General features: G+C 37.5%; 1 protein-coding gene across 2 annotated transcripts in view; it reads right to left on the bottom strand.

Annotated features, from left to right (window-relative positions):
* LOC144439475 (stromal interaction molecule 2-like) overlaps positions 1-25,014 on the bottom strand; it is a 115,547-nt gene that overhangs the window by 56,782 nt on the left and 33,751 nt on the right. For both annotated transcript variants that reach the window (XM_078128762.1, XM_078128763.1), the window contains one exon: positions 15,002-15,116. In XM_078128762.1, coding sequence (XP_077984888.1) covers positions 15,002-15,116 — 115 coding nt within the window. The remainder of the gene's footprint in view (positions 1-15,001; positions 15,117-25,014) is intronic.

Raw genomic sequence — 25,014 nt, forward strand, 5'->3', positions numbered from 1 at the left:
AGCTTTTGATATTTCAAAATAAAATGTTTGCCTCTGGCATCTTGTTCATGTAGCTGTGCAATTATTTTTTTTTGCAATAGTCTCAACACTAAAATTCATCTTATGAAATGTGATGTGTGCTCAGAATATATTTTTTAAATGAGTGCAAATGAGTTGAAATATTGTTAATATGGAGAACAGTGTTCAGTAATATCAAAAGGGTTGAATTATTCTGTTACCATAGAGATACTATATATGTCTGTGTCATTTAATTCAATGACATCAGTCATTGACTGTACATGTATCATGGATCAATTCTATTTTCACAATTGATGATATGCCATTCTCATCACTGCACAAATGTACAAGGCATATGTACAGTCACTGGAGATTATTCTCCATTCAGATTGATGTCATCTAGTATAAAAATGTAAGTATATACAATTTTCAGTAACTGTAAGAGCATTTTACAAATGTACCTCCCACTAGAGTCACATGCCTTCATTGAAAACACAGTCCCCAACTGGTACATGTATGTGTTTTAAAGTTCTATGGCAAAGTTATTGTACATATACACATTTGTAAATTATATGGTGTCTCTGGATACAAAACTTCATAATTTATTGACCAATTTGTTATTTGACCTTGAATATCATGGAAGTCAAAGTTATATGTATCAAATCTTTGGAGAGTAACAGGCAAAATGTGCTTGTTTATCACAAACATGCATGGTGGCAATTTTGCTATTAAGGTCAAGGTCATGAAATTAAGTGATTTCAATATGCATCACAAGGTCAAATCCAAGTCATGATTAAAATGTTATCACTTGAAATGTTTGATTCCAAACATCTGAAGATAATCAAAATTTGGCCATCTGACCTTCAAGAAGACTTTCAAGGTCAAAGGTGAGAAAGCTCATATTTGATGTGGGTGTTGGCACTTGAATGGCATCACTACATATTATACATGTACATCCAAAGTTATGATGCATACATGCAGTGTGAAACTTAACAACAAATATGGCTGCCAATCGGCCATATTTGATTCAGTTGCAGAAGAACGTTACGTGATGTGCATGTCTTACATAGCATACATTTACATGTATAACCTTTGACACAACAATAATGGTTAGCCAAAAATGGAAATCACTAGTCCATGGTGGTAAGGGTGGGGGGGGGGGGGTGTCAGAAGTTGAAGATTTTTTAGAATTGAAATGGTTGCATTTGGTGAAACTTTTAGGTCATCATTATGCTAAAATCTTGAAATATTTAAGTTGATATGTGTGAACTTTCTGTTAGCAAAAGTATGATATCGTTTTCTTTATATTTGTATAATTAAATGAGACTGTTGTTCACAGTTCTATGTTGTAATCCTGGTCTAAATCCTCTCTGAACTAAATCTTTGCACACTGATTTTTTTCAATCACAGTTTTGTTTCAAACTAAATATCAAAAGACGAGTACAGTTTCAAAACTCTAAAAAGTTGCGTATATACGTACACATAGTGACATACACATTGCATCTGAACGAAATATCATAATACATAAGACTTGCTATACCTTACAGTTGAGGACTCCAAAAACCTCGCGATAGTTTGTGATGTCACTACCCGCCATTTTGGAAAATACATGTTTTCATTGTCGCATGATGTATGATGTCAAACTACCAACTAAAGTGTTTTCAGAGTAAAATTGAACAGAAAACTAATGATCGGACACAACGTCACCATTTTATCGAAAGGCATATGAGGCTGTTATATTTTTTAGACGACGTTGATCAATGCTCGTCGAAAGTCTACAGCATCATTTTGGCAGGTATTAAATTCACAGCTAATTAACATAAATTAGCATACAATTACATAACAAAATAATTGTATTCCTGAGTACATGTAACTCAATGATAAAATCAAAGTACATCATAATATCAAACAAGGAGTACATGTACATGTACCCAAAGGAAAGTTGGAGGCCAATTTATTACTTCAAAATATTAGCACCTATAAGAAACTCATAACAGTTTTTTAAAGCAGTGTTTTCGATTATTATTCTTAGGAAAGCTGAAATTATTTCAATCTAAATGTCCACAGATAAATTAGACTTTAGAAACACGAAATGTTTGTGTACAGCTACCGGCAGACATCGTGTTAGTCCAAAATTTTGTGATACACAAGACTTACTATACTTCCCTATTGAGGACTTCAAAAACTCGTGAAAGTTTGTGATGTCATGGCTGCCATATTGGAAAATCCATGCTTTCATCGTAGTCATATGATGTATCAGTCTACAATGTCAAACTACAAACTACATGTAAACATGTTTTCAGGGTAAAATTGAACATGAAACTGATAATCGGAGACAACATCGCCACTTTATCAAAAGGTACATTAGTCTGTTCAACTCTTTTCACACCATTGAAGAATGCACATTGGAGTAAACCAACTATGCAAATAGCTCTTGGGTTGAGACATACTCGGTGTTACTCAGTCACTCATAGAAAATTAACTAGACACTGAATGCCAACGTCATGAGTTTGTCGAACTTTTATACTTTATAGCAAAATGGCGAGGCATTGTTTGATTTTATAGTTGTCAAAATCTGGCAGTTCTGACATGCTTCTACAGCCGAACCGACAATACAGAGTAGGCTAGTTTTGCCTTTGATTTACCGAAAGCTGTTGTACAATAGTGTGAACCACACAACCATTAGCGGGTTTACGCATTTTAATCCTATCAAAAACAATACTGACGGCAAACTTCAATGAAATCTGTCTGGTAGTGGTAGAGGGTTGAATAGTCGTTTGAACTAATTAGACACTCTATAGTTTTACTTGCCATTTATCTGGGAAGGATCAATACAAACGGTGCAAAACAACAAAGGCATCAGCTGACAGAGTGACAGAGTGACAGATGAACAATGTCAACGTGCAATATTTACCGAACCCTATGCAATCTGATAGCGTATCGGGACAACCGATCACATATCGGCGAAAATTAAAGGATATTGGGCCCGATACGAGAAAACCCTCTGGGGAGAACACTGATGCATCCTTGGGTGATCCACCAATTTTTTATCGCATAGTATATACGACGCGCATGCCTACTAGTCATTGAGATGCTATGCGGCAGCTTTGCTGCTGCAGCGTGAGCTATTACCTTTGTGCCAGGTTTGTTTGAAATGGTGCATGCCAGAGATATGAGGGTGAACTGATGCAGACTGATGGACGCACAGATGGATGGACAGATGGAACCCAATATACATGTAATAGCCTCCTCCAGGCAACTAGGTACATAAATGTACATGTACCTAGTCTTGCTGCTAGACCTACGGGCTTTCTTCCAATACGATAATCAACCGAATTGAGAGTGGAATGTGATCAAAACAAACTACACATGCAAATTACTATTAGTAGTCTTTTGCAAAGTTGTGAGTAGTTTGCTACTCATATTTGAAGATGCAGTAAAGTGGTGGAGGTGGTGGGGGTGGGGTGGGGGAATGCAGGTCAACAAATCAATACTACTCTGTACAGCATTAGTTTGTGTTATAATGAATGTATACTTTATTGTCACATTGTGTTGGCGATATGTGACTGGAAACTTTTAATATTTTTGCCCTTTGACGCATACGTTCAGAATCCATCATTAGTCACTTGATTCTTCCCAAGAAGGGTTATCGGTGTCTAAGTGGTTAAATCACTTGCCTCTTACCACTGTGGTCGGGGTTCGAACCAATTCAGGATTTGATTAAATTAACCACTCTGTAAGTACAATGTACGAAGAGTGTCATTTGGTTTGACTCTACCGAACAATGAAGATTTTCCCAGGTACTCCGATTTCCTCCTCCATTAACACTGAACTCACGAGGGATAGCCCTCACTGGACTTCTTGGGAGACAAGTGGTTATATACTTAAAGAACTATCCAGTATAAATAAAGATTATTATCATGTAGGTTTGTGTTATAAAATGTTGATATTGTTTGTATATTTAGTTTTACATGTTGGTCTTCTGTTCTATAATTGTAGTTTTTCTTACTGTTTGTTTAAGTCTCTTGTTCTCTCAATAAGGAGACAAGGATATCTACATATACATGTAATGTATAATGTATTTCAGTGTAATGTATTTCTCTAATTCATCCCAGTGTTTCACCAGAGCCTTTTTAGATCTTTTGTAGGGACTGTATTTTGTTGTACAGGCCAGTCTCATGTTCTGCTCCTTATTTCTTTCTTTTGCAAGTGTGCATTTCTATTAGAGTGGATCAAGAATCAGTAGACATGACAAGAGTCAGTTGAAAACTAGTATTAATACTAGGTCAGGTACCAAGAATAGGTAGACATGACAGAGTCAGTTGAAAACTAGTACTAATACTAGGTTTGGTACCAAGAATCAGTAGACATGACAGGAGTCAGTTGAAAACTAGTACTAATACTAGGTCAGGTACCAAGAATCAGTAGACATGACAGAGTCAGTTGAAAACTAGTACTAATACTAGGTTTGGTACCAAGAATCAGTAGACATGACAGAGTCAGTTGAAAACTAGTATTAATACTAGGTCAGGTACCAAGAATCAGTAGACATGACAGAGTCAGTTGAAAACTAGTATTAATACTAGGTCAGGCACCAAGAATCAGTAGACATGACAGAGTCAGTTGAAAACTAGTATTAATACTAGGTTTGGAACCAAGAATCAGTAGACATGACAGTGTCAGTTGAAAACTAGTACTAATACTAGGTTTGGTACCAAGAATCAGTAGACATGACAGAGTCAGTTGAAAACTAGTATTAATACTAGGTCAGGTACCAAGAATCAGTAGACATGACAGGAGTCAGTTGAAAACTAGTACTAATACTAGGTTTGGTACCAAGAATCAGTAGACATGACAGGAGTCAGTTGAAAACTAGTACTAATACTAGATTTGGTACCAAGAATCAGTAGACATGACAGAGTCAGTTGAAAACTAGTATTAATACTAGGTTTGGTACCAAGAATCAGTAGACATGACAGAGTCAGTTGAAAACTAGTATTAATACTAGATTTGGTACCAAGAATCAGTAGACATGACAGGAGTCGGTTGAAAACTAGTATTAATACTAGATTTGGTACCAAGAATCAGTAGACATGACAGGAGTCAGTTGAAAACTAGTACTAATACTAGGTTTGGTACCAAGAATCAGTAGACATGACAGAGTCAGTTGAAAACTAGTATTAATACTAGGTTTGGTACCAAGAATCAGTAGACATGACAGAGTCAGTTGAAAACTAGTATTAATACATGTACTAGGTTTGGTACCAAGAATCAGTAGACATGACAGAGTCAGTTGAAAACTAGTATTAATACTAGGTTTGGTACCAAGAATCAGTAGACATGACAGAGTCAGTTGAAAACTAGTACTAATACTAGGTTTGGTACCAAGAATCAGTAGACATGACAGAGTCAGTTGAAAACTAGTACTAATACTAGGTTTGGTACCAAGAATCAGTAGACATGACAGTCAGATATAACTATGAAAATTCCAGTGCCTTTAAAAGTTGTAGATTAATAGTAGTTTCACATTAATAATAATGATTAGTAGTAGCTCGTGCAGCGGCAGCGAAGCGGCTCAATGACTAGTACGCATGCGCATCATATATACTGTTCGAAAAAATTTGGTGGTTCTCCCAATGATGCATTGTGGCGCGCACTGACTATGCATGCGCCTTCCATGGTATTTTAATTATATTTAAATGTATTAACATTACGTAAAGGTTAACAGGTGGTCGTCTCAATTAGCATAGGTGACCTGTATATAAGGATGCCTCAACGTCAGAGACTCTCGTTGCCATTCTGAATTTGCAATTTGTTCCAATCTGGCAATTGTCGATATGACAAATGTAAACGAGCACATGTATGTAAACGATGTCGAGGTCCTGAACCCGCGAATACATGTAAATGTAGCAGCTAAATCTCCTTTCAATTCCGATGTTTGGGAAAAATATCTTTCTTCTCACCCGAATAGAGAGTTTGTAAATAGATTGTTACATAATATTTCATATGGTGTTAATATAGGTTTTAAGGGCCAAAGGGTCAGTCGTATATGTACCAATTGGCCTTCTTCTCTCAAATACCACGAGGCAGTTGAAAAGTATTTGATGAATGAGATTAGGAAGGGTCGTAAAGCTGGTCCGTTCATCTACCCTCCATTTGAAAATTTTGTTGGGTCGCCAATGGGTGCCTTCCCTAAGAAGCGCTCGAATCCGATCAAATATCGTGTTATTAATGATTTATCGTGGCCACCGGGTATTTCGGTAAATAATTCTATTCCCACAGAAGAATTTTCTTGTCATTATTCTTCTATTGATGACGCGATAAAGTTAGTTAAGCATTACGGTAAAGGTACATTAATGGCCAAAACAGATCTTGCCGATGCATTTAGACATATATTAGTTAGACAGCAGGACTGGGAATTATTAGGTTCTACTTGGTTTTTTCAGCATCCGTCAACTGGTGAGTCGCAACGTTTTTATGTCTTCGATATGTTTCTTCCTTTCGGCTTGCGTAGTTCCCCAGCTTTATTCAATGAATTTGCGGATGGTTTACATTTTGCAATACAGCAAAAAGGTGTTGAAGCATTACTTCATTATCTTGATGATTTTTTCACTTGTGGTCCACCTGATACAGATGTTTGTTATTCAAATTTAGATAATATTTTACAAGTTTCCGCAGATTTAGGGTTCTCTATAAATGCTCAGAAAACTATACATCCTACTCCAGTCATGGAATTTTTGGGGATTATACTCGATAGTATCAAGATGGAAGCGCGAATTTCTGAACAACGTCTTCGTGATACATTGGTTGAACTTGAGGGTTGGAAGCACCGCAGAACAGCATCAAAACGCGATTTGTTGTCTATAGTTGGTAAATTAAGTTTTATTTCCCGAGTGTGTAAACCTGGTCGTACCTTTATCCGGCGGTTAATCGATCTCTCTAAACGTGGTAAACATTTACATCACAGATTACGTATAACTAGTGCCTGCAGAAATGATATCGATTGGTGGCTTGAATATTTGCCTACGTGGAATGGCGTTTCTCTGTTCTATGACGATGAATGGTCAACAAACAGTGAATTGAACTTATGGACAGATGCGTCAAACAAAGGTTATGGGGCGTACTTTGACGGTCATTGGTTCTCTTGTGAGTTTGTACAACAACATGTTGATATGCAAATAGCATGGAAAGAATTGTTTGCGATTGTTGTTGCGGCAGCTACCTGGGGGGAGTCATTTAAACGCAAAAGAGTTCTGTTTCTGTGTGATAACGCTGCTGTTGTTGCAATATTACCCAGTGGTTCTTCAAAAAACAAAGACATTATGTGCCTTGTTCGTAGACTATTCTTCATATGTGCAAAGTATAACTTTGAGTGCTCAGCAGAACATGTACCAGGTGTTAGGAATTCGATTGCAGATGCGTTATCGCGCTTTGATATTGCGCGTTTTCGTTCATTGGCTTCTGCTGCAGATGAATTTCCGACGGTTCATGCCAACATATTCAACTGTTTTTAAATTTACTGCTTTCTTTAGATTTGGAAGCAGAGGCTCAAAGGCTTGTTATTAGTGGAATTAAAGCATCGACAAGACGTTCCTATTCAGCTGGTCAACGCCTTTATTTACAGTTTTGCCACGACCACGCTATGGATCCTTTGCCAGCCAGTGAACATACACTAATTTGTTTTGTTTCTTTTCTTTACAAATTTCATTCTAAGTCGTTAAAGCATGGAACGATTTCTTGTTATTTATCTGCTATCCGTTCGTTTCACATTGATTCAGGTTTTGGTGACCCTCTTGAGGGTAGATTGCGATTAAAGAAGGCCCTTAGGGCAATTAAATTAGAACAAGGAGTTTATTTCAATCAGAAATTACCGATTACATTGGATATTCTCGAACAAATATTTGCTTTCATTGACCTTAGCATGCATAATGAGTTGATAATTTGGTCTGCTATGACGCTAGCACATTTTGGTTTCCTTCGCTGTGCTGAGTTTACTGTTCGTAATCCTTCAGATTTTGACAGCAATCTTAATGTGGTGGTGGGTGATGTATCAATCACCAATCAACGCTCGTCTTCATTTTTGACTCTTGTTTTAAAGACTTCGAAGACCGATCCATTTTGTAGAGGTGTTAATGTGGTAGTAGGTTGTTCACACCACGCGGTATGTGCAGTTTGTTCAATGATATCGTTATTAGAGTGGCATCAAAAAAATCAGTCGTCCTCTGATGCACCACTGTTTATGCTCAAAGGAGGAATGCCATTAACCAGATCTTTTCTGATTGGTAGACTACGTGTATTACTTGCAGTGATAGGTTTAGACCCAGATAAATTTGGAGGTCATAGTTTTCGCTCTGGAGGTGCAACTTCGGCGGCAATAGCGGGTTTCTCTGATTGGGAAATTAAATTACTGGGTCGTTGGTCAAGTGAAGCATACCATCGTTATATTAGAGCTCCTACTTCATTATTAGCCGGCATGGCACAGCGCATAACTTCAGGTCACAGATTTATATGTTGATATTTATTGGGCCTATTGTATATGTACATATACTATTTTGGGCAGGTTGGCCCATAAAGTATCCGAATTAAAGCCGGCCTGCAATGTGGCCCAATCTATTTGTACGTGTACTTGAGTGTTTGTTAATGGTATTTTAATTATATTTAAATGTATTAACATTACGTAAAGGTTAACAGGTGGTCGTCTCAATTAGCATAGGTGACCTGTATATAAGGATGCCTCAACGTCAGAGACTCTCGTTGCCATTCTGAATTTTCCCACCCTACCCTTCCCGTTCAATAAAAGTTAAGTAGTGCTTCATTTATTCATTTATTTCGTTTATTTCATGACATAGCATTTTGATGAGTTAAGTTGTTATTTTCTTGTTACGTTCTGAATTATTTCATTTATACGCTTTCAGTTAATTCTTTTGTACTATACTCGTTTGCCGTGATATTATCATATCGTTTACTTTTGAGATTTTGCTTTATCAGATTGATTTCTACGTTAATAATTAGAATTTTGATTAATAGTATAAGGTTTGCGATTTTTTGTATTTACGATTCGATTTAGTTTGCGGTGGTCATTTGACTGGTTTATTCATTATCTAGTATTTCTGTCATTATTGTTGGAATTAATTTTGAATTATTGATGTAAATAACTTTTGCAGAACTTTGTGTAATTTACTTAATTAGTTAATTGATGGTATTTATTAAGAATGTATTTCAAGTTGTTTATAACTGTAAAGTTTAGAGTCGATTTGTACGTTCGGGCAGGTTGGCCCATAAAGTATCCGAATTAAAGCCGGCCTGCAATGTGGCCCAATCTATTTGTACGTGTACTTGAGTGTTTGTTAATATACTACGTGCATTCCCCACGCGCTACCGTATCATCGTATATCATAGGCGACATAACATCACCATGCATTGCAATATTGTAACAGTAGGCCTGTTGGCACGATTATCGTAACATTGTAACGAGTATCGAGGCATCACTGTACCTCAAGGAGAAATTGTTACACTATTTGGAAGTTTGATGCACGGCCGTACGCGATACGGACCACTGATGATATAGCGCAGTTTAATTTCCGAGTTGTGGAAGTGTGGTTTTGACATTTATATTGTCGATAATTGTTTTTTTTTTTACATGTTTTAAAAAGAATATCTACTTTCCTATGTTTGTTGGTACAGTAACATTCCTAAATCATCGAGTTGAATTGAGAAATCGTGATGTTCGGCAACATGTCAACAAAACATTTGTCCAAAGACCAACGTACGTTGGTGGAGGGTATATGATAAGTTGGCTGATTGAAAATGAACAATACATTTTGTATTTATTAATATTAATCTAATGGCTATGATGGTTTTTGAAACCAACAACTGCATAGAGTGTTGACTTGCTTTACTTCTCGTCCATGTCAGAGAATTAGTTGTCATTCAATAAAATAAATTTTGATGGTCAATACCCCTGGAAAATGACCCAAATCAAGTGTTTCAACCCTGGCCCAGGCAGCCGGTCACAAATGAATCTACCCTGCGCGAGCTTATGGGCTTTGCCTAGTTATGATATTAAGTGATATAGACAGGTACTATGGTAAGTCTTGATAACCTTTTCTATCCAGACATCTTTATATGAGAGGCATTATTGATCTTTTTGAGTACGATATTTTATCCATGCAGACATGTTTATGTTTAAATGACAGACTTTATTTGAGTATTAATATTTTAATACACTGTAGGTGATTACATCAGAAAGAATTATATGTGCTCTTTCTTAATTCTCTGACTGTAAAAAAACACAACATAACTGATTATATAGCTTTGTATGTGCCTGTACAATAAGGTGGGTTTTTTTCATGCTTTTGGCATGAAAAAAACCACCTTACTGTACAGGTATGAAAAGCTAAGTAACTCAACCCTTCTGCCTGCATAGTTACAGTGTACAGTACAAATGTGGGTTATATGTGGTTTATTTCATGCCTGTAGAATTTGGAGATTTTTCTGCCTGTGTACAAAATGAAATTACAGTCACCTTGAAATCACTGTACATGTATTACTATATGTATATGTATGAGTGTTATTTTAAGTATTTATGCAATACTACACCTGGAAACCTTTAGATGACTACATACTACATGTATAGTACACCAGAACTATGAATATCCAAGTAGAAATTATCAATCTGTAGGGAATTAGTTTGCAGTTTTCAGAGATTTGAATAAACTGGCTAACAGTACATGTACCAAGACACATTCTAGCTACATGTATCTAATCATGGACTTTTTCCTTTCCTCTGACCTTTGTGTATTAGTCTTACAGTCAATTTAGATGGCACCAAAGTTGTGTACGTCACACATATTTTCTATATTATATGATACCAAAGTAAGGGTAGGCAAGGACAATATTTCAGACATGGCAACTCATTACAACTGAAAACCAAATATGAGTAATGAACTGAAGTCAGTTTCTCCTGTCACTATTACGGTTTGAAACCATCCTCCCGAGGGGGTTTCGAACTGATTCAACTAAATCAGTTCAAAACCAACTTGAGTGCATATGGGACAGGAGAAGTACATTCAATTCGATTTCGAATCATTTCGGAATTAAGATGGCGACAGGGCTACTATTACCATTGAAGTCTGATATGAATGCATACATAATGTTTATTATATTATGTAAAATAGTTTTCGTAATGTCTGATGAAATGGACTATAAAAGATCCTTGGATAAAGTTGAAAACCTAACTACAGAATGATGTCATTTTTGATCTGTCCTACTTCATATAACAAAATATGACAATATACATCATGTACATGTATCGTAATATCTTGGTTGTCAAGTCAACCATTCTTTTCTTCTGTGAAGTACTTAATATGAAGTCACAAGTTAGTGACATTAATGTGTATTGACTACTAACTGTATTGCCATTGCTCATTCACTACACAGTGTTTCATGCAATTAGCAAATTGAACAGGAGATTGAAGTGTAAGTGTTAAGCTGTCAGATTTAGAGTTAATACATGTATAAGAACATCTTGTATTCTATCACACAATTCTCCCTAGTAGCACATAACATTTAGTGATTTCTTGCAGGCTGTTATGACAGGTGACTAGTTCACTTCAATAACTCATATTGGCAGAGCTTCTTTCCCTTCCACTACAAGTACCTTTTACTGTCTGATCAATTCAAGCAATACAAAGATTTTAATACATACATGTACAAGTGGAAAGTTCACTATTTACATTACACTTTTACTTATTTTCTTTTCCCTACACAGCTACAGGCAAATCTTGGCTATTTCCATATTAATTGCACAATTCAACCAATACTCAGATTCCAAAAGTACAAATCTTGTTTTTTTCTTAAAATACTGACTTTATATATAAAATGATTATTTCACAGCACATTGTTAGAATAGGATATCGCATTATTTTTAAGGATATGGTACATTCAGTTTCTTTCACTCAAAGAAACATGTATTGGAATTGCAATATTCTACATTTGATAATGCTAACTTTGTCCTCTTTTAAAAGAATATATGCAATTTTCTTCTCTTGTCATTAACTTTGGTAGCTTTGCCAATGCCAAAAAAGATTTACATAAAAATATCACCAATGGCGTTGAAGCAAAACTTTATTTGGATATTGCTATGGGCATGGTCTAGGCATATTTGCATCCAATTTTTTAAATCTTTTTATTCACTTACTGTACTCTGTGTTATCTTTGTAATGTGCACCATCATTTTAATGGGATGATCAGGTTGTGAATACATGCACCTTTATCTATATATACCCAGATGCACCCCATCAAATTTCAACCCAATCTGCTCAGAAATTTTGGAATTATAGACTTCTGGCCAAAAATATGTATTTTTAGCCCTAAAAAACATTTTCATTTGAACAATTTCCCAACTAGACATCAAAAGTAATGTCACCAGGGATAGTCTATAATATACAACATGTCCTACCACCCTATCAGATATACCTCTGAAGGGATAGATTCTGTAATAAACAACATGTCCTACCACCCTATCAGATATACCTCTGAAGGGATAGATTCTGTAATATACAACATGTCCTACCACCCTATCAGATATACCTCTGAAGGGATAGATTCTGTAATATACAACATGTCCTACCACCCTATCAGATATACCTCTGAAGGGATAGATTCTGTAATATATACAACATGTCCTACCACCCTATCAGATATACCTCTGAAGGGATAGATTCTGTAATATACAACATGTCCTACCACCCTATCAGATATACCTCTGAAGGGATAGATTCTGTAATATACAACATGTCCTACCACCCTATCAGATACACCTCTGAAGGGATAGTCTGTAATATACAACATGTCCTACCACCCTATCAGATATACCTCTGATGGGATAGATTCTGTAATATACAACATGTCCTACCACCCTATCAGATATACCTCTGATGGGATAGGTTCTGTAATATACAACATGTCCTACCACCCTATCAGATATACCTCTGATGGGATAGATTCTGTAATATACAACATGTCCTACCACCCTATCAGATACACCTCTGAAGGGATAGTCTATAATATACAACTTGTCCTACCACCCTATCAGATACACCTCTGAAGGGATAGTCTGTAATATACAACATGTCCTACCATCCTATCAGATATACCTCTGCAGGGATAGTCTATAATATACAACATGTCCTACCACCCTATCAGATATACCTCTGAAGGGATAGATTCTGTAATATACAACATGTCCTACCACCCTATCAGATACACCTCTGAAGGGATAGATTCTGTAATATACAACATGTCCTACCACCCTATCAGATATACCTCTGAAGGGATAGTCTATAATATACAACATGTCCTACCACCCTATCATATATACCTCTGAAGGGATAGTCTATAATATACAACATGTCCTACCACCCTATCAGATACACCTCTGAAGGGATAGAGTCTGTAATATACAACATGTCCTACCACCCTATCAGATATACCTCTGAAGGGATAGTCTATAATAAACAACATGTCCTACCACCCTATCAGATATACCTCTGATGGAATAGAGTTTATATTTAATATACAACATGTCCTACCAACCCTATCAGATACACCTCTGAAGGGATAGTCTATAATATACAACATGTCCTACCACCCTATCAGATATACCTCTGAAGGGATAGAGTCTGTAATATACAACATGTCCTACCACCCTATCAGATATACCTCTGAAGGGATAGAGTCTGTAATATACAACATGTCCTACCACCCTATCAGATATACCTCTGAAGGGATAGTCTGTAATATACAACATGTCCTACCACCCTATCAGATATACCTCTGAAGGTATAGTCTATAATATACAACATGTCCTACCACCCTATCAGATACACCTCTGAAGGGATAGTCTGTAATATACAACATGTCCTACCACCCTATCAGATATACCTCTGAAGGGATAGAGTCTGTAATATACAACATGTCCTACCATCCTATCAGATATACCTCTGAAGGGATAGTCTGTAATATACAACATGTCCTACCATCCTATCAGATATACCTCTGAAGGGACAGTCTGTAATATACAACATGTCCTACCACCCTATCAGATATACCTCTGAAGGGATAGTCTATAATATACAACATGTCCTACCACCCTATCAGAGACACCTCTGAAGGGATAGTCTATAATATACAACATGTCCTACCACCCTATCAGATACACCTCTGAAGGGATAGATTCTGTAATATATACAACTTGTCCTACCACCCTATCAGATACACCTCTGAAGGGATAGTCTGTAATATACAACATGTCCTACCATCCTATCAGATACACCTCTGAAGGGATAGTCTATAATATACAACATGTCCTACCACCCTATCAGATATACCTCTGAAGGGATAGAGTCTGTAATATACAACATGTCCTACCACCCTATCAGATATACCTCTGAAGGGATAGAGTCTGTAATATACAACATGTCCTACCACCCTATCAGATATACCTCTGAAGGGATAGTCTGTAATATACAACATGTCCTACCACCCTATCAGATATACCTCTGAAGGGATAGATTCTGTAATATACAACATGTCCTACCACCCTATCAGATATACCTCTGAAGGGATAGTCTGTAATATACAACATGTCCTACCACCCTATCAGATATACCTCTGAAGGGATAGAGTCTGTAATATACAACATGTCCTACCACCCTATCAGATATACCTCTGAAGGGATAGTCTGTAATATACAACATGTCCTACCACCCTATCAGATACACCTCTGCAGGGATAGAGAAGCCTGATTAATGCAATGTGTGGCATCGAGATCTTGAGATCTCTCTTTACTAAGAGATGATTCGATACCACATGTACAATAGATCTAGACTACAGTACATGTATCGAACAGTCTGTTTGGTAGGCAAAGAGTTGCTTACTCTGCAGACAACAATGTTTCTTTACAGATATTGTGTGAAATCAATAGAAATATTCAACAACTCACCTTCTGAGTTTCTCCATGTGTTCCATAGATCATCAACACTAATAAAATTGTCATCCCCATGGAAGGTATTATGTCTATCAAAGTTGTCTTCATACTCCAGTTCATCTCTGAGAAACTAGTAAGAGATCAAAATGAGACGACAATTGGTTAATATTGAAATATGAATCAGAACCACGACCAGCACTCAGATCTACTCCTACCAAAGCTATGACAGGACCAGCACTCAGATCTACTCCTACCAAAGCTATGACACAACCAGCACTCAGATCTACTCCTACCAATGCTATGACACAACCAGCACTCAGATCTACTCCTACCAATGCTATGACAGGACCAGCACTCAGATCTACTCCTACCAAAGCTATGACAGGACCAGCACTCAGATCTACTCCTACCAAAGCTATGACAGGACCAGCACTCAGATCTACTCCTACCAATGCTATGACAGGACCAGCACTCAGATCTACTCCTACCAATGCTATGACAGGACCAGCACTCAGATCTACTCCTACCAATGCTATGACACAACCAGCACTCAGATCTACTCCTACCAAAGCTATGACAGGACCAGCACTCAGATCTACTCCTACCAATGCTATGACACAACCAGCACTCAGATCTACTCCTACCAAAGCTATGACAGGACCAGCACTCAGATCTACTCCTACCAATGCTATGACACAACCAGCACTCAGATCTACTCCTACCACAGCTATGACAGGACCAGCACTCAGATCTACTCCTACCAAAGCTATGACACGACCAGCACTCAGATCTACTCCTACCAAAGCTATGACAGGACCAGCACTCAGATCTACTCCTACCAAAGCTATGACAGGACCAGCACTCAGATCTACTCCTACCAAAGCTATGACAGGACCAGCACTCAGATCTACTCCTACCAAAGCTATGACAGGACCAGCACTCAGATCTACTCCTACCAAAGCTATGACAGGACCAGCACTCAGATCTACTCCTACCAAAGCTATGACAGGACCAGCACTCAGATCTACTCCTACCAATGCTATGACAGGACCAGCACTCAGATCCACTCCTACCAATGCTATGACAGGACCAGCACTCAGATCTACTCCTACCAATGCTATGACAGGACCAGCACTCAGATCTACTCCTACCAATGCTATGACACGACCAGCACTCAGATCTACTCCTACCAAAGCTATGACACGACCAGCACTCAGATCTACTCCTACCAAAGCTATGACAGGACCAGCACTCAGATCTACTCCTACCAAAGCTATGACAGGACCAGCACTCAGATCTACTCCTACCAATGCTATGACAGGACCAGCACTCAGATCTACTCCTACCAATGCTATGACAGGACCAGCACTCAGATCTACTCCTACCAAAGCTATGACAGGACCAGCACTCAGATCTACTCCTACCAAAGCTATGACAGGACCAGCACTCAGATTTACTCCTACCAAAGCTATGACAGGACCAGCACTCAGATCTACTCCTACCAAAGCTATGACACGACCAGCACTCAGATCTACTCCTACCAAAGCTATGACACGACCAGCACTCAGATCTACTCCTACCAATGCTATGACAGGACCAGCACTCAGATCTACTCCTACCAAAGCTATGACACGACCAGCACTCAGATCTACTCCTACCAATGCTATGACAGGACCAGCACTCAGATCTACTCCTACCAAAGCTATGACACGACCAGCACTCAGATCTACTCCTACCAAAGCTATGACACGACCAGCACTCAGATCTACTCCTACCAAAGCTATGACAGGACCAGCACTCAGATCTACTCCTACCAAAGCTATGACACGACCAGCACTCAGATCTATTGGCAAGTAATGTGATTCATATAATCATAATAACCTTCAATGAGTGAAAAAGATGCAAGTAGTTGCTGTAAAGTTAATTCACACAATTAATGTGGTGTGTACAAGAATACTTTAATTTGATTGTCTTTATCATGAAAGTCATCATACTACATGTACATGTAGCTCCTAAAACTTTCAGTAAATCTTAACCTAAGAAACAGGAATTCAATTCATTAGCAAATTAGATATTTAAGTGCAAAACCTTATATTTTCACTCTTTCCTGCACTAAAGACAGCCTAATGTATTTGTGTATACTGTATACACCATTACATGTATATATGTATAATTATGTATATATGTACATGTATGTAAGAACACAGAGAAATTCTGAAGGAACACTTAGAACACTTAATTGAAACAAATTTTAGCCTTATTCATCATGGCAATGGTCGCATTTCACTGTGAGTACATTCTACATGTACATCATCATGTAATTTGTATTCACTACACAACCTCTTAACATTCCGCTACTTTCATTATATATCACCACTTGACTTTGTGTGTCTTATCAAGTCCTATGTTTTCACATGCATCACCACTTGACTTTGTGTGCCTTATCAAGTCCTATCTTTTCACATGCATCACCACTTGACTTTGTGTGCCTTATCAAGTCCTATCTTTTCACATGCATCACCACTTGACTTTGTGTGCCTTATCAAGTCCTATCTTTTCACATGCATCACCACTTGACTTTGTGTGCCTTATCAAGTCCTATCTTTTCACATGCATCACCACTTGACTTTGTGTGCCTTATCAAGTCCTATGTTTTCACATGCATCGCCACTTGACTTTGTGTGCCTTATCAAGTCCTACCTTTTCACATCACATGCATCACCACTTGACTTTGTGTGCCTTATCATATCAAGTCCTATCTTTTCACATATATCACCACCAAGTCAGGTTGCCCCATCAAGTTTTCAATTAAATGACAGTACAAAACTCAGCCCACAAAACATTTTGCCATCTGACTTTTCAATTAACACAATCAAACAGAACACTTCATTCTACATCATGCATGAAGTAAGTTCACAACATATGGACAACAAAGCAATTTTTATACACACCTACATGTATTAAAATGTGCCATGCACTTTTGACCAGTACATGTATATGTCTGTATTCAGTCAGTTTCTTGCAATAACTCACTGTTGCTGTATCTGTGTTTTTTTTTACATAAAGGCAGAGAATTTCAGCAACTTTTAAGGTACCACATCATGTGTCATCTTGATGTGGTGACGTGGTACATGTGATAGGGGATCGATGCCGGAGTTAGGACAGCAAGTTTTCATCTTTTGTGAAACATTAAAAGGCTTTTGAACAACTTTGTTCAACAACTGACCTTTACTAGGACTTCAAAAAATCACAATTGTGGGTCCGAATTACTTCTATAGTTCATGAAATTGAGTTGAAGTTGTAATCTTGCTAACCCAATCTTACTGACGTATGGATATGACACATAGTTAATCCTACTCATCTGTCGCCAGACAAGAGGAAGGAAAACCATGTCGGATTAAAATATGCAAAACTGACAGACTAACACAATTTGTGGCAATAAATAATTTGATAATACAAAGGCTGAAGTCTAGTTGTAGTTGTATTTAATTTTATTGAGCAAATGTTTGTATTTTGGAAGATAGACGTATTTAAACATCTACACCATTTAGTCAGCTAGACTAGCACTTAACTCACGACACTGCACTCAAAAATATGACCTGCTTACGCGAGTTGCCTTCATCCTGGTGTCACTATTACAGACGATTGCAGGGTGATATCGAATTTACAAGTTACATGTTACTTCAAAATATCTCAAACCTGTGTGAAATTGGGTGTGAACACACACACGCACGCACGCATGCACACACACACACACACACACACACACACACACACACACACACACACACACACACAGCTGGACAAAAACCACACTATGCATGCCTATAGCACTACTGAACCTTATCAGTTAGTTGTGCTAAAAAACATCTGAAAACCTAGAAGTACTAATTCACCTGAAATCAATAAAGTCTAAAATATTGAAAGTTGAATAGTTCTTAAGCTGATTTTAATATTCAGGTCAAAATTCTCAGTATTACTAGTCAGGTTTCCCTCTTCTGTACATTGTAATTTCTGACAGACAGGTACATCTATGGTTTCCTACAGTGAATGTATACAAGATTGGATCTACTGAAGACACTATACATGTAGTTTTTGGACATTTCATTCTAAGTAGTTCTTCAGAATGATTCATTTCACTAAGACTGGATTGAATCCTTACTATATTATTTGTCACTTGTTACACTGAACACTTGCAAGTATTAGATTGGTTCTTATGAATGTACTTTTAAACATTTTTGAATAATTCTGGAGAAAATTTACTGCACTAGCATGTGTTTGTAAAAAGTTGTGAAATATGATCATTGCCAACACATTAAATCCAATTATTTTGATTACATTTCTTTTATTGTTTTATAAACTTGATCCAACAGAATTCAATTTCAATTAACTTTACCAAAATTCTAGGTGAAGGTTTGACTCTTTGATTACCTCAGCGAATGAGTTCAAGCAAATTTTGTGATATTTCGGAAAACTGAAACGTGTTTTACTCTTAGTCTTCGAGATTTTGGAAGCAGAGTCGAATGACAATTTCCTTGGATTCATTGAACAAGGAATTGGTGCCACTCCTACAGAAAATAACCCATGTCAACTTAGTGTGAGCAACAACAATGGACACCACATCATGCACATGGTCATTCTCTGACCTGTACTCGTCTAGTCGATTACCATAACAACAACAAATGAAATGAAATGTTTGGCAGTGTGATCCGTCCATGACATTTGCATGGAGATGTACATGTATGATAGATTGTTGGGCATGATAGAATGCATGACTCTCATCATAAGGATAGCAGCAAAGTATCCAAACACTAGGTGAATATCTTCTGAAACAGATATTTATGGGACAGTACATGTACAATATAGTTACTTTGGAAAGGTAAATTTGAAATGAATACGACATTTTGATCCGTCTACTATGGACCTTGATCATGCAATGATTTAATTATTCAGTGTTAATGTTTATCTCTGAACTGATATTTATGAATTTTACAGCAGCCATTTTGAATATTTAATTAGGTCACCTGGGTCATAAATGATAATTTTTGAAAATATAAATCTTGTCAGTCTCCATTCAAATTACACACATCATGAGAATAGATTATTTCATAGACAACGTTACAGCTTGGAAGGTGAGGGGACATCTCATGTGTACAAGATGTTGAGCTTGAGGGAACCTGTTCAAGCATGTCTGAGTTATGGCTTTGGACATAAAAACTGTGCCAACAAAATGGCTGCCAGGCAGCCATATTGCATCGTATCACGACGAAAACGGATATGCACATGTATGTCATAGAACACTGTCCTAATACCAACTTTGAATGAGATCTGTTCAAGCATGTCTGAATTACGGCTTTGGACAAGGAAAATTCGCAAACAAAATGGCTGCTAGGCAGCCATATTGGATGGTATCATAAAATAAATTGACGTACATATGTATGTTATAGTATATTGCCAATGTACTAAGTTTGAAAAAAAATCGGTCCAGGCATCTCCAAGAAACAGCACCGGACGGACAGATGGACGGACGGAAGGAACACAATCCATAAGTCCCCATCCCGGACTTTGTCCGGCGGGGACTAAAAAGGAGCTGACTATTTCTCACTTCCCAATGATTATATGATTATCATGTCGAACCATGTATTTCCTGTAGTTTAATTCATTCATACATTCATGCATTCCTGAGATATTGACCAAATTAAAGACATAATGTTTAGTGGTATCCATGGGATACTAGTATCCGGGGACCGGTCAATAATATCTATATGTCTGTGGATTATGAAATTAACAAGTCATTGATAATGACATAGTCCCCGCTATAATTGGGTTTTAAGGAATTATCACTACTCTGATCACGCAACACCATTGTGAACCTAAAACAAACAGACTTAGATATGTTGTGTGTGCTTGTTGGACATGGAATATGCCTCCAACAATAAAGGATTGGTTGGGCATGGGGGATCATATCATGATGAAAATGGAGTCTGAGTTATGGCTTTGGACATGGAAAATTCACAAACAAAATGGCTGCCAGGCAGCCATATTGGATCGTATCACAACGAAAATGAATATGCACATGTATGTCATAGAACACTGTCCTAATACCAACTTTAAATGAGATCTGTTCAAGCATGTCTGAGTTATGGCTTTGGACATGAGAATTCGCAAACAAAATGGCTGCCAGGCAGCCATATTGGATCGTATCACAACGAAAATGGATATGCACATGTATGTCATAGAACACTGTCCTAATCCCAACTTTGAATGAGATCTGTTCAAGCATGTCTGAGTTATGGCTTTGGACATGGAAAATTCACAAACAAAATGGCTGGCAGGCAGCCATATTGGATCGTATCACGACGAAAATGGATATACACATGTATGTCATAGAACACTGTCCTAATACCAACTTTGAATGAGATCTGTTCAAGCATGTCTGAGTTATGGCTTTGGACATGAAAATTCACAAACAAAATGGCTACCAGGCAGCCATATTGGATCGTATCACAATGAAAATGGATATGCACATGCATGTCACAGAACACTGTCCTAATACCAACTTTGAATGAGATCTGTTAAAGCATGTCTGAGTTATGGCTTTAGACAGGGAAAATTCGCAAACAAAATGGTTGCTAGGCGGCCATATTGGATCGTATCATAAAACAAATTGATGTGCATATGTATGTCATAGTATGTTGCCCCTGTACCAAGTTTGAAAAAAATCAGTCCAGGCATCTCCAAGAAACAGCTGCGGACGGACGCACGCACGCACGGACGGACAGACGGACGGACGGACAGACAGAACCCAATCCATAAGTCCCCGTTCCGGACTTCGTCCGCGGGGACTAAAAAGGCTCAAGGTATCACAGTTTTTGAGTTATACCATAAGTATTTTTGATTTTTAACTACAAATATGGCCGCCAATGGAAAATTTGCATATGTCAAAACAAAGCGATGTATATACATGTATGTCCATATGATCAACATGTCACCTTTGTGTCAGGTTTGAAGGAAACTGGATAGTACATGACACATCTAAGAACAAGCCATTGAAAGTGACATAGTCCCCGCTATGATTGGGTTTTAAGGAACTGGCAGTTTATGTTGTCATTTTTAAACCTGGTTAATGTTGTTTGGCCTCATATGGTTGTTTTTGATATCACTACTCTGTTCAAGCATGTCTGACTTATGGCTTTGGACATGAAAACTGCGCCAACAAAATGGCTGCCAGGCAGCCATATTGGATTGTATCACAACGAAAATGGATATGCACATGTATGTCACAGAACACTGTGCTAATACCAACTTTGAATGAGATCTGTTCAAGCATGTCTGAGTTATGGCTTTGGACATGGAAAATTCGCAAACAAAATGGCTGCCAGGCAGCCATATTGGATCGTATGATAAAACAAATTGACGTGCATATGTATGCCATAGTATGTTGCCCCATACCAAGTTTGAAAAAAATCAGTCCAGGCATCTCCAAGAAACGGCTGCGGACAGACGGATGGACGGACGGATGGAACCCAATCCATAAGTCCCCGTTTCGTCCGGCGGGGACTAAAAACACATGGATGGACACACAGACGGAGCACATTGTAATAGTCCCCCTTCAGGAACTAAAAGTCTATACATGTGTAACTAAACAACGACAAAGAATTCACCCTATACAGCAAGGAACAATGAAATGTTGTGGCAATATGTGCATTCATCAACTACACAAAGCCTGAACAGAGAGACACATCAGACTTAGCCTGTAGAAATTTAGGACTAACATTTCATTCTATTTTTACTTGTTTTCACAGCCATCTGTTCTGACTGCTTACGTGTATGAAATATGTTTTCCCCAATTTGAAATGAATTATATTTTACATACAATTATAAGTCAAACTTTTTTGACGACAGCTTTCATTCATTTCTTGAAGATGTGCAAGTTTACTTATCCATTTGAACAATTAGGTATATGAACAGAAACAAGATTCAAGAAACATGTCATAACAGCAGTGAGAACACACTGCAACCTTTTGTACTGACTTTAGATGGAGGTTTCCCAGTCATTTTATCAGGGTTACCCATCAAAATTATGAATATTGTATGTATACAAGAACTTAAAGGAGTTTCATCCTGTTTACCACTATGTTAGCCCTTAGAAGGGTTTCCAAACCTTACCAAGAACATTATACATATATGTATACTGAACCCCTAAAAATGCAATTAAAACTGTATTTCAAACCATTCCATCTCTAGGTTAAACATCAAGATACTCATTAGATTTTATCAAAATCACAGTGGCAGTGCATTCTTTCATTCCTAAGCCCCATTCCATAAATTTCAATTGCATTTCAAATCATTCTAGCTTTTGGTTAAATGGCATCAAAGCAACCATGAGTCACTCCTCCATTAGCAATTACTATAATCTCTATAAAACATAAATGTCAGAGTACTAAGAAGGCAAAATACCCTCTAGGCTTTGGACTGCCACAGTAATCACTGGTCCATATCACGCTCTTGTGAAAATAAAATCATGGAAAATAGCGCCAATGGTATTGTAGCTCAACTGTATCTGGCTGTTGCTATGGGCATATTTGCATACATTTTCAGAATCTTTATTCATTTGCCTACCCTTCCCAGTTTTCATCTTTGCAATACAAACCATCATTTGGATGTTGCTATGAGTGTGGTCTTTTTGTTAGGCATATTAACATACATTTTTTTATTCTTTATCTACTTACCTACCTGTCTCTGTTATCCTAAGTTGTAATATACATTATCACTTCATTGTTGCTAAGGGCATTGGCCATGGTTGCTAGGGCCAGTTCTGTTAAAATGTTTTGAACAAAAACTGCAGATAACACCTCCAGAAACATCCCTACCCATTCACCATGTACTTGGTTTCAAGATATAAGTTTTTGACCAAAATTGAGGATTTTTAGACCTCATTTGCATATTGCTGATGGGATGATCATATTGTGACTACATCTTCATGTACACATCCCTAGAGGCACCCCCATTAAATTTCAGCCTAATCTGCTTAGTAATTTTGGAATTATAGACTTTCGACCAAAAAGACACATTTTTGGTCCTAATTTGCATATAACTGATGGGATCATCAGGTCATAAACAATACTTAAACTAAACATCCCTACGAACACTTCCACCAAATTTCAGTCAAATCTGCTGTGTACATGTAAGTTTGCAAATTACAGATTTTTGACCAAAATGACACATTTTTAAACCTAATTTGAATATCACTGATGGGATCATGGTGTCATGAGCAATTCTTAAACTAAACACCTCCTAAGAACATTCCCACCAAATTTCAGGCCAATCTGTCCAGTAGTTTTGGTGTTTAAGTTTTTTGACCAAAAATAACATTTTTTGACCCAAAGCGCACAGCTCTGAAGCAATCATTTTAATTTGAACAGATTCCCATCTACACACACTAAGTATTGTCCCCACCAAATACCAAGGCAATCAGTCTGGTGGGGTTTGTTTACTTTAAGTTGTTTACACACACACACACACTCACACACACACACACACACACACACACACACACACACACACACACAGACAGACTGACACACACACACACACACACACACATGCACACACACACACACTCACACACACACACACACACACACACACACACACACACACATTTCACCATGCCTATAGCACTACTGAATGTCAGTTCAGTTGTGCTAAAAAAGGACTATGCGATATAAATATTATGTGGTCTGGAACTACATGTTGTACATGTACAACCATGCTTATTATTTAGATATAAATTCACACAGATGACAACAGAACTACATATTGCAATATGGACCCAACCATGTGTACATACATGTGTACATGTCAGTACCAACTTAATCTTCACATAAGATCTGCAGTCATTATTTATATCCATACACAAATATTAAAGGACTGAAAGACCTATATGACAAGATCTACCCCACTTCATGTGAAGTACCTAAGTTCTACGGGTTACCCAAAATACACAAAGAAGGGGCACCTTTAAG

Source organism: Glandiceps talaboti, chromosome 8 (genome assembly GCF_964340395.1).
Source record: "Glandiceps talaboti chromosome 8, keGlaTala1.1, whole genome shotgun sequence".
In the NCBI taxonomy this organism is placed as follows: Eukaryota; Metazoa; Hemichordata; class Enteropneusta; family Spengelidae; genus Glandiceps; species Glandiceps talaboti.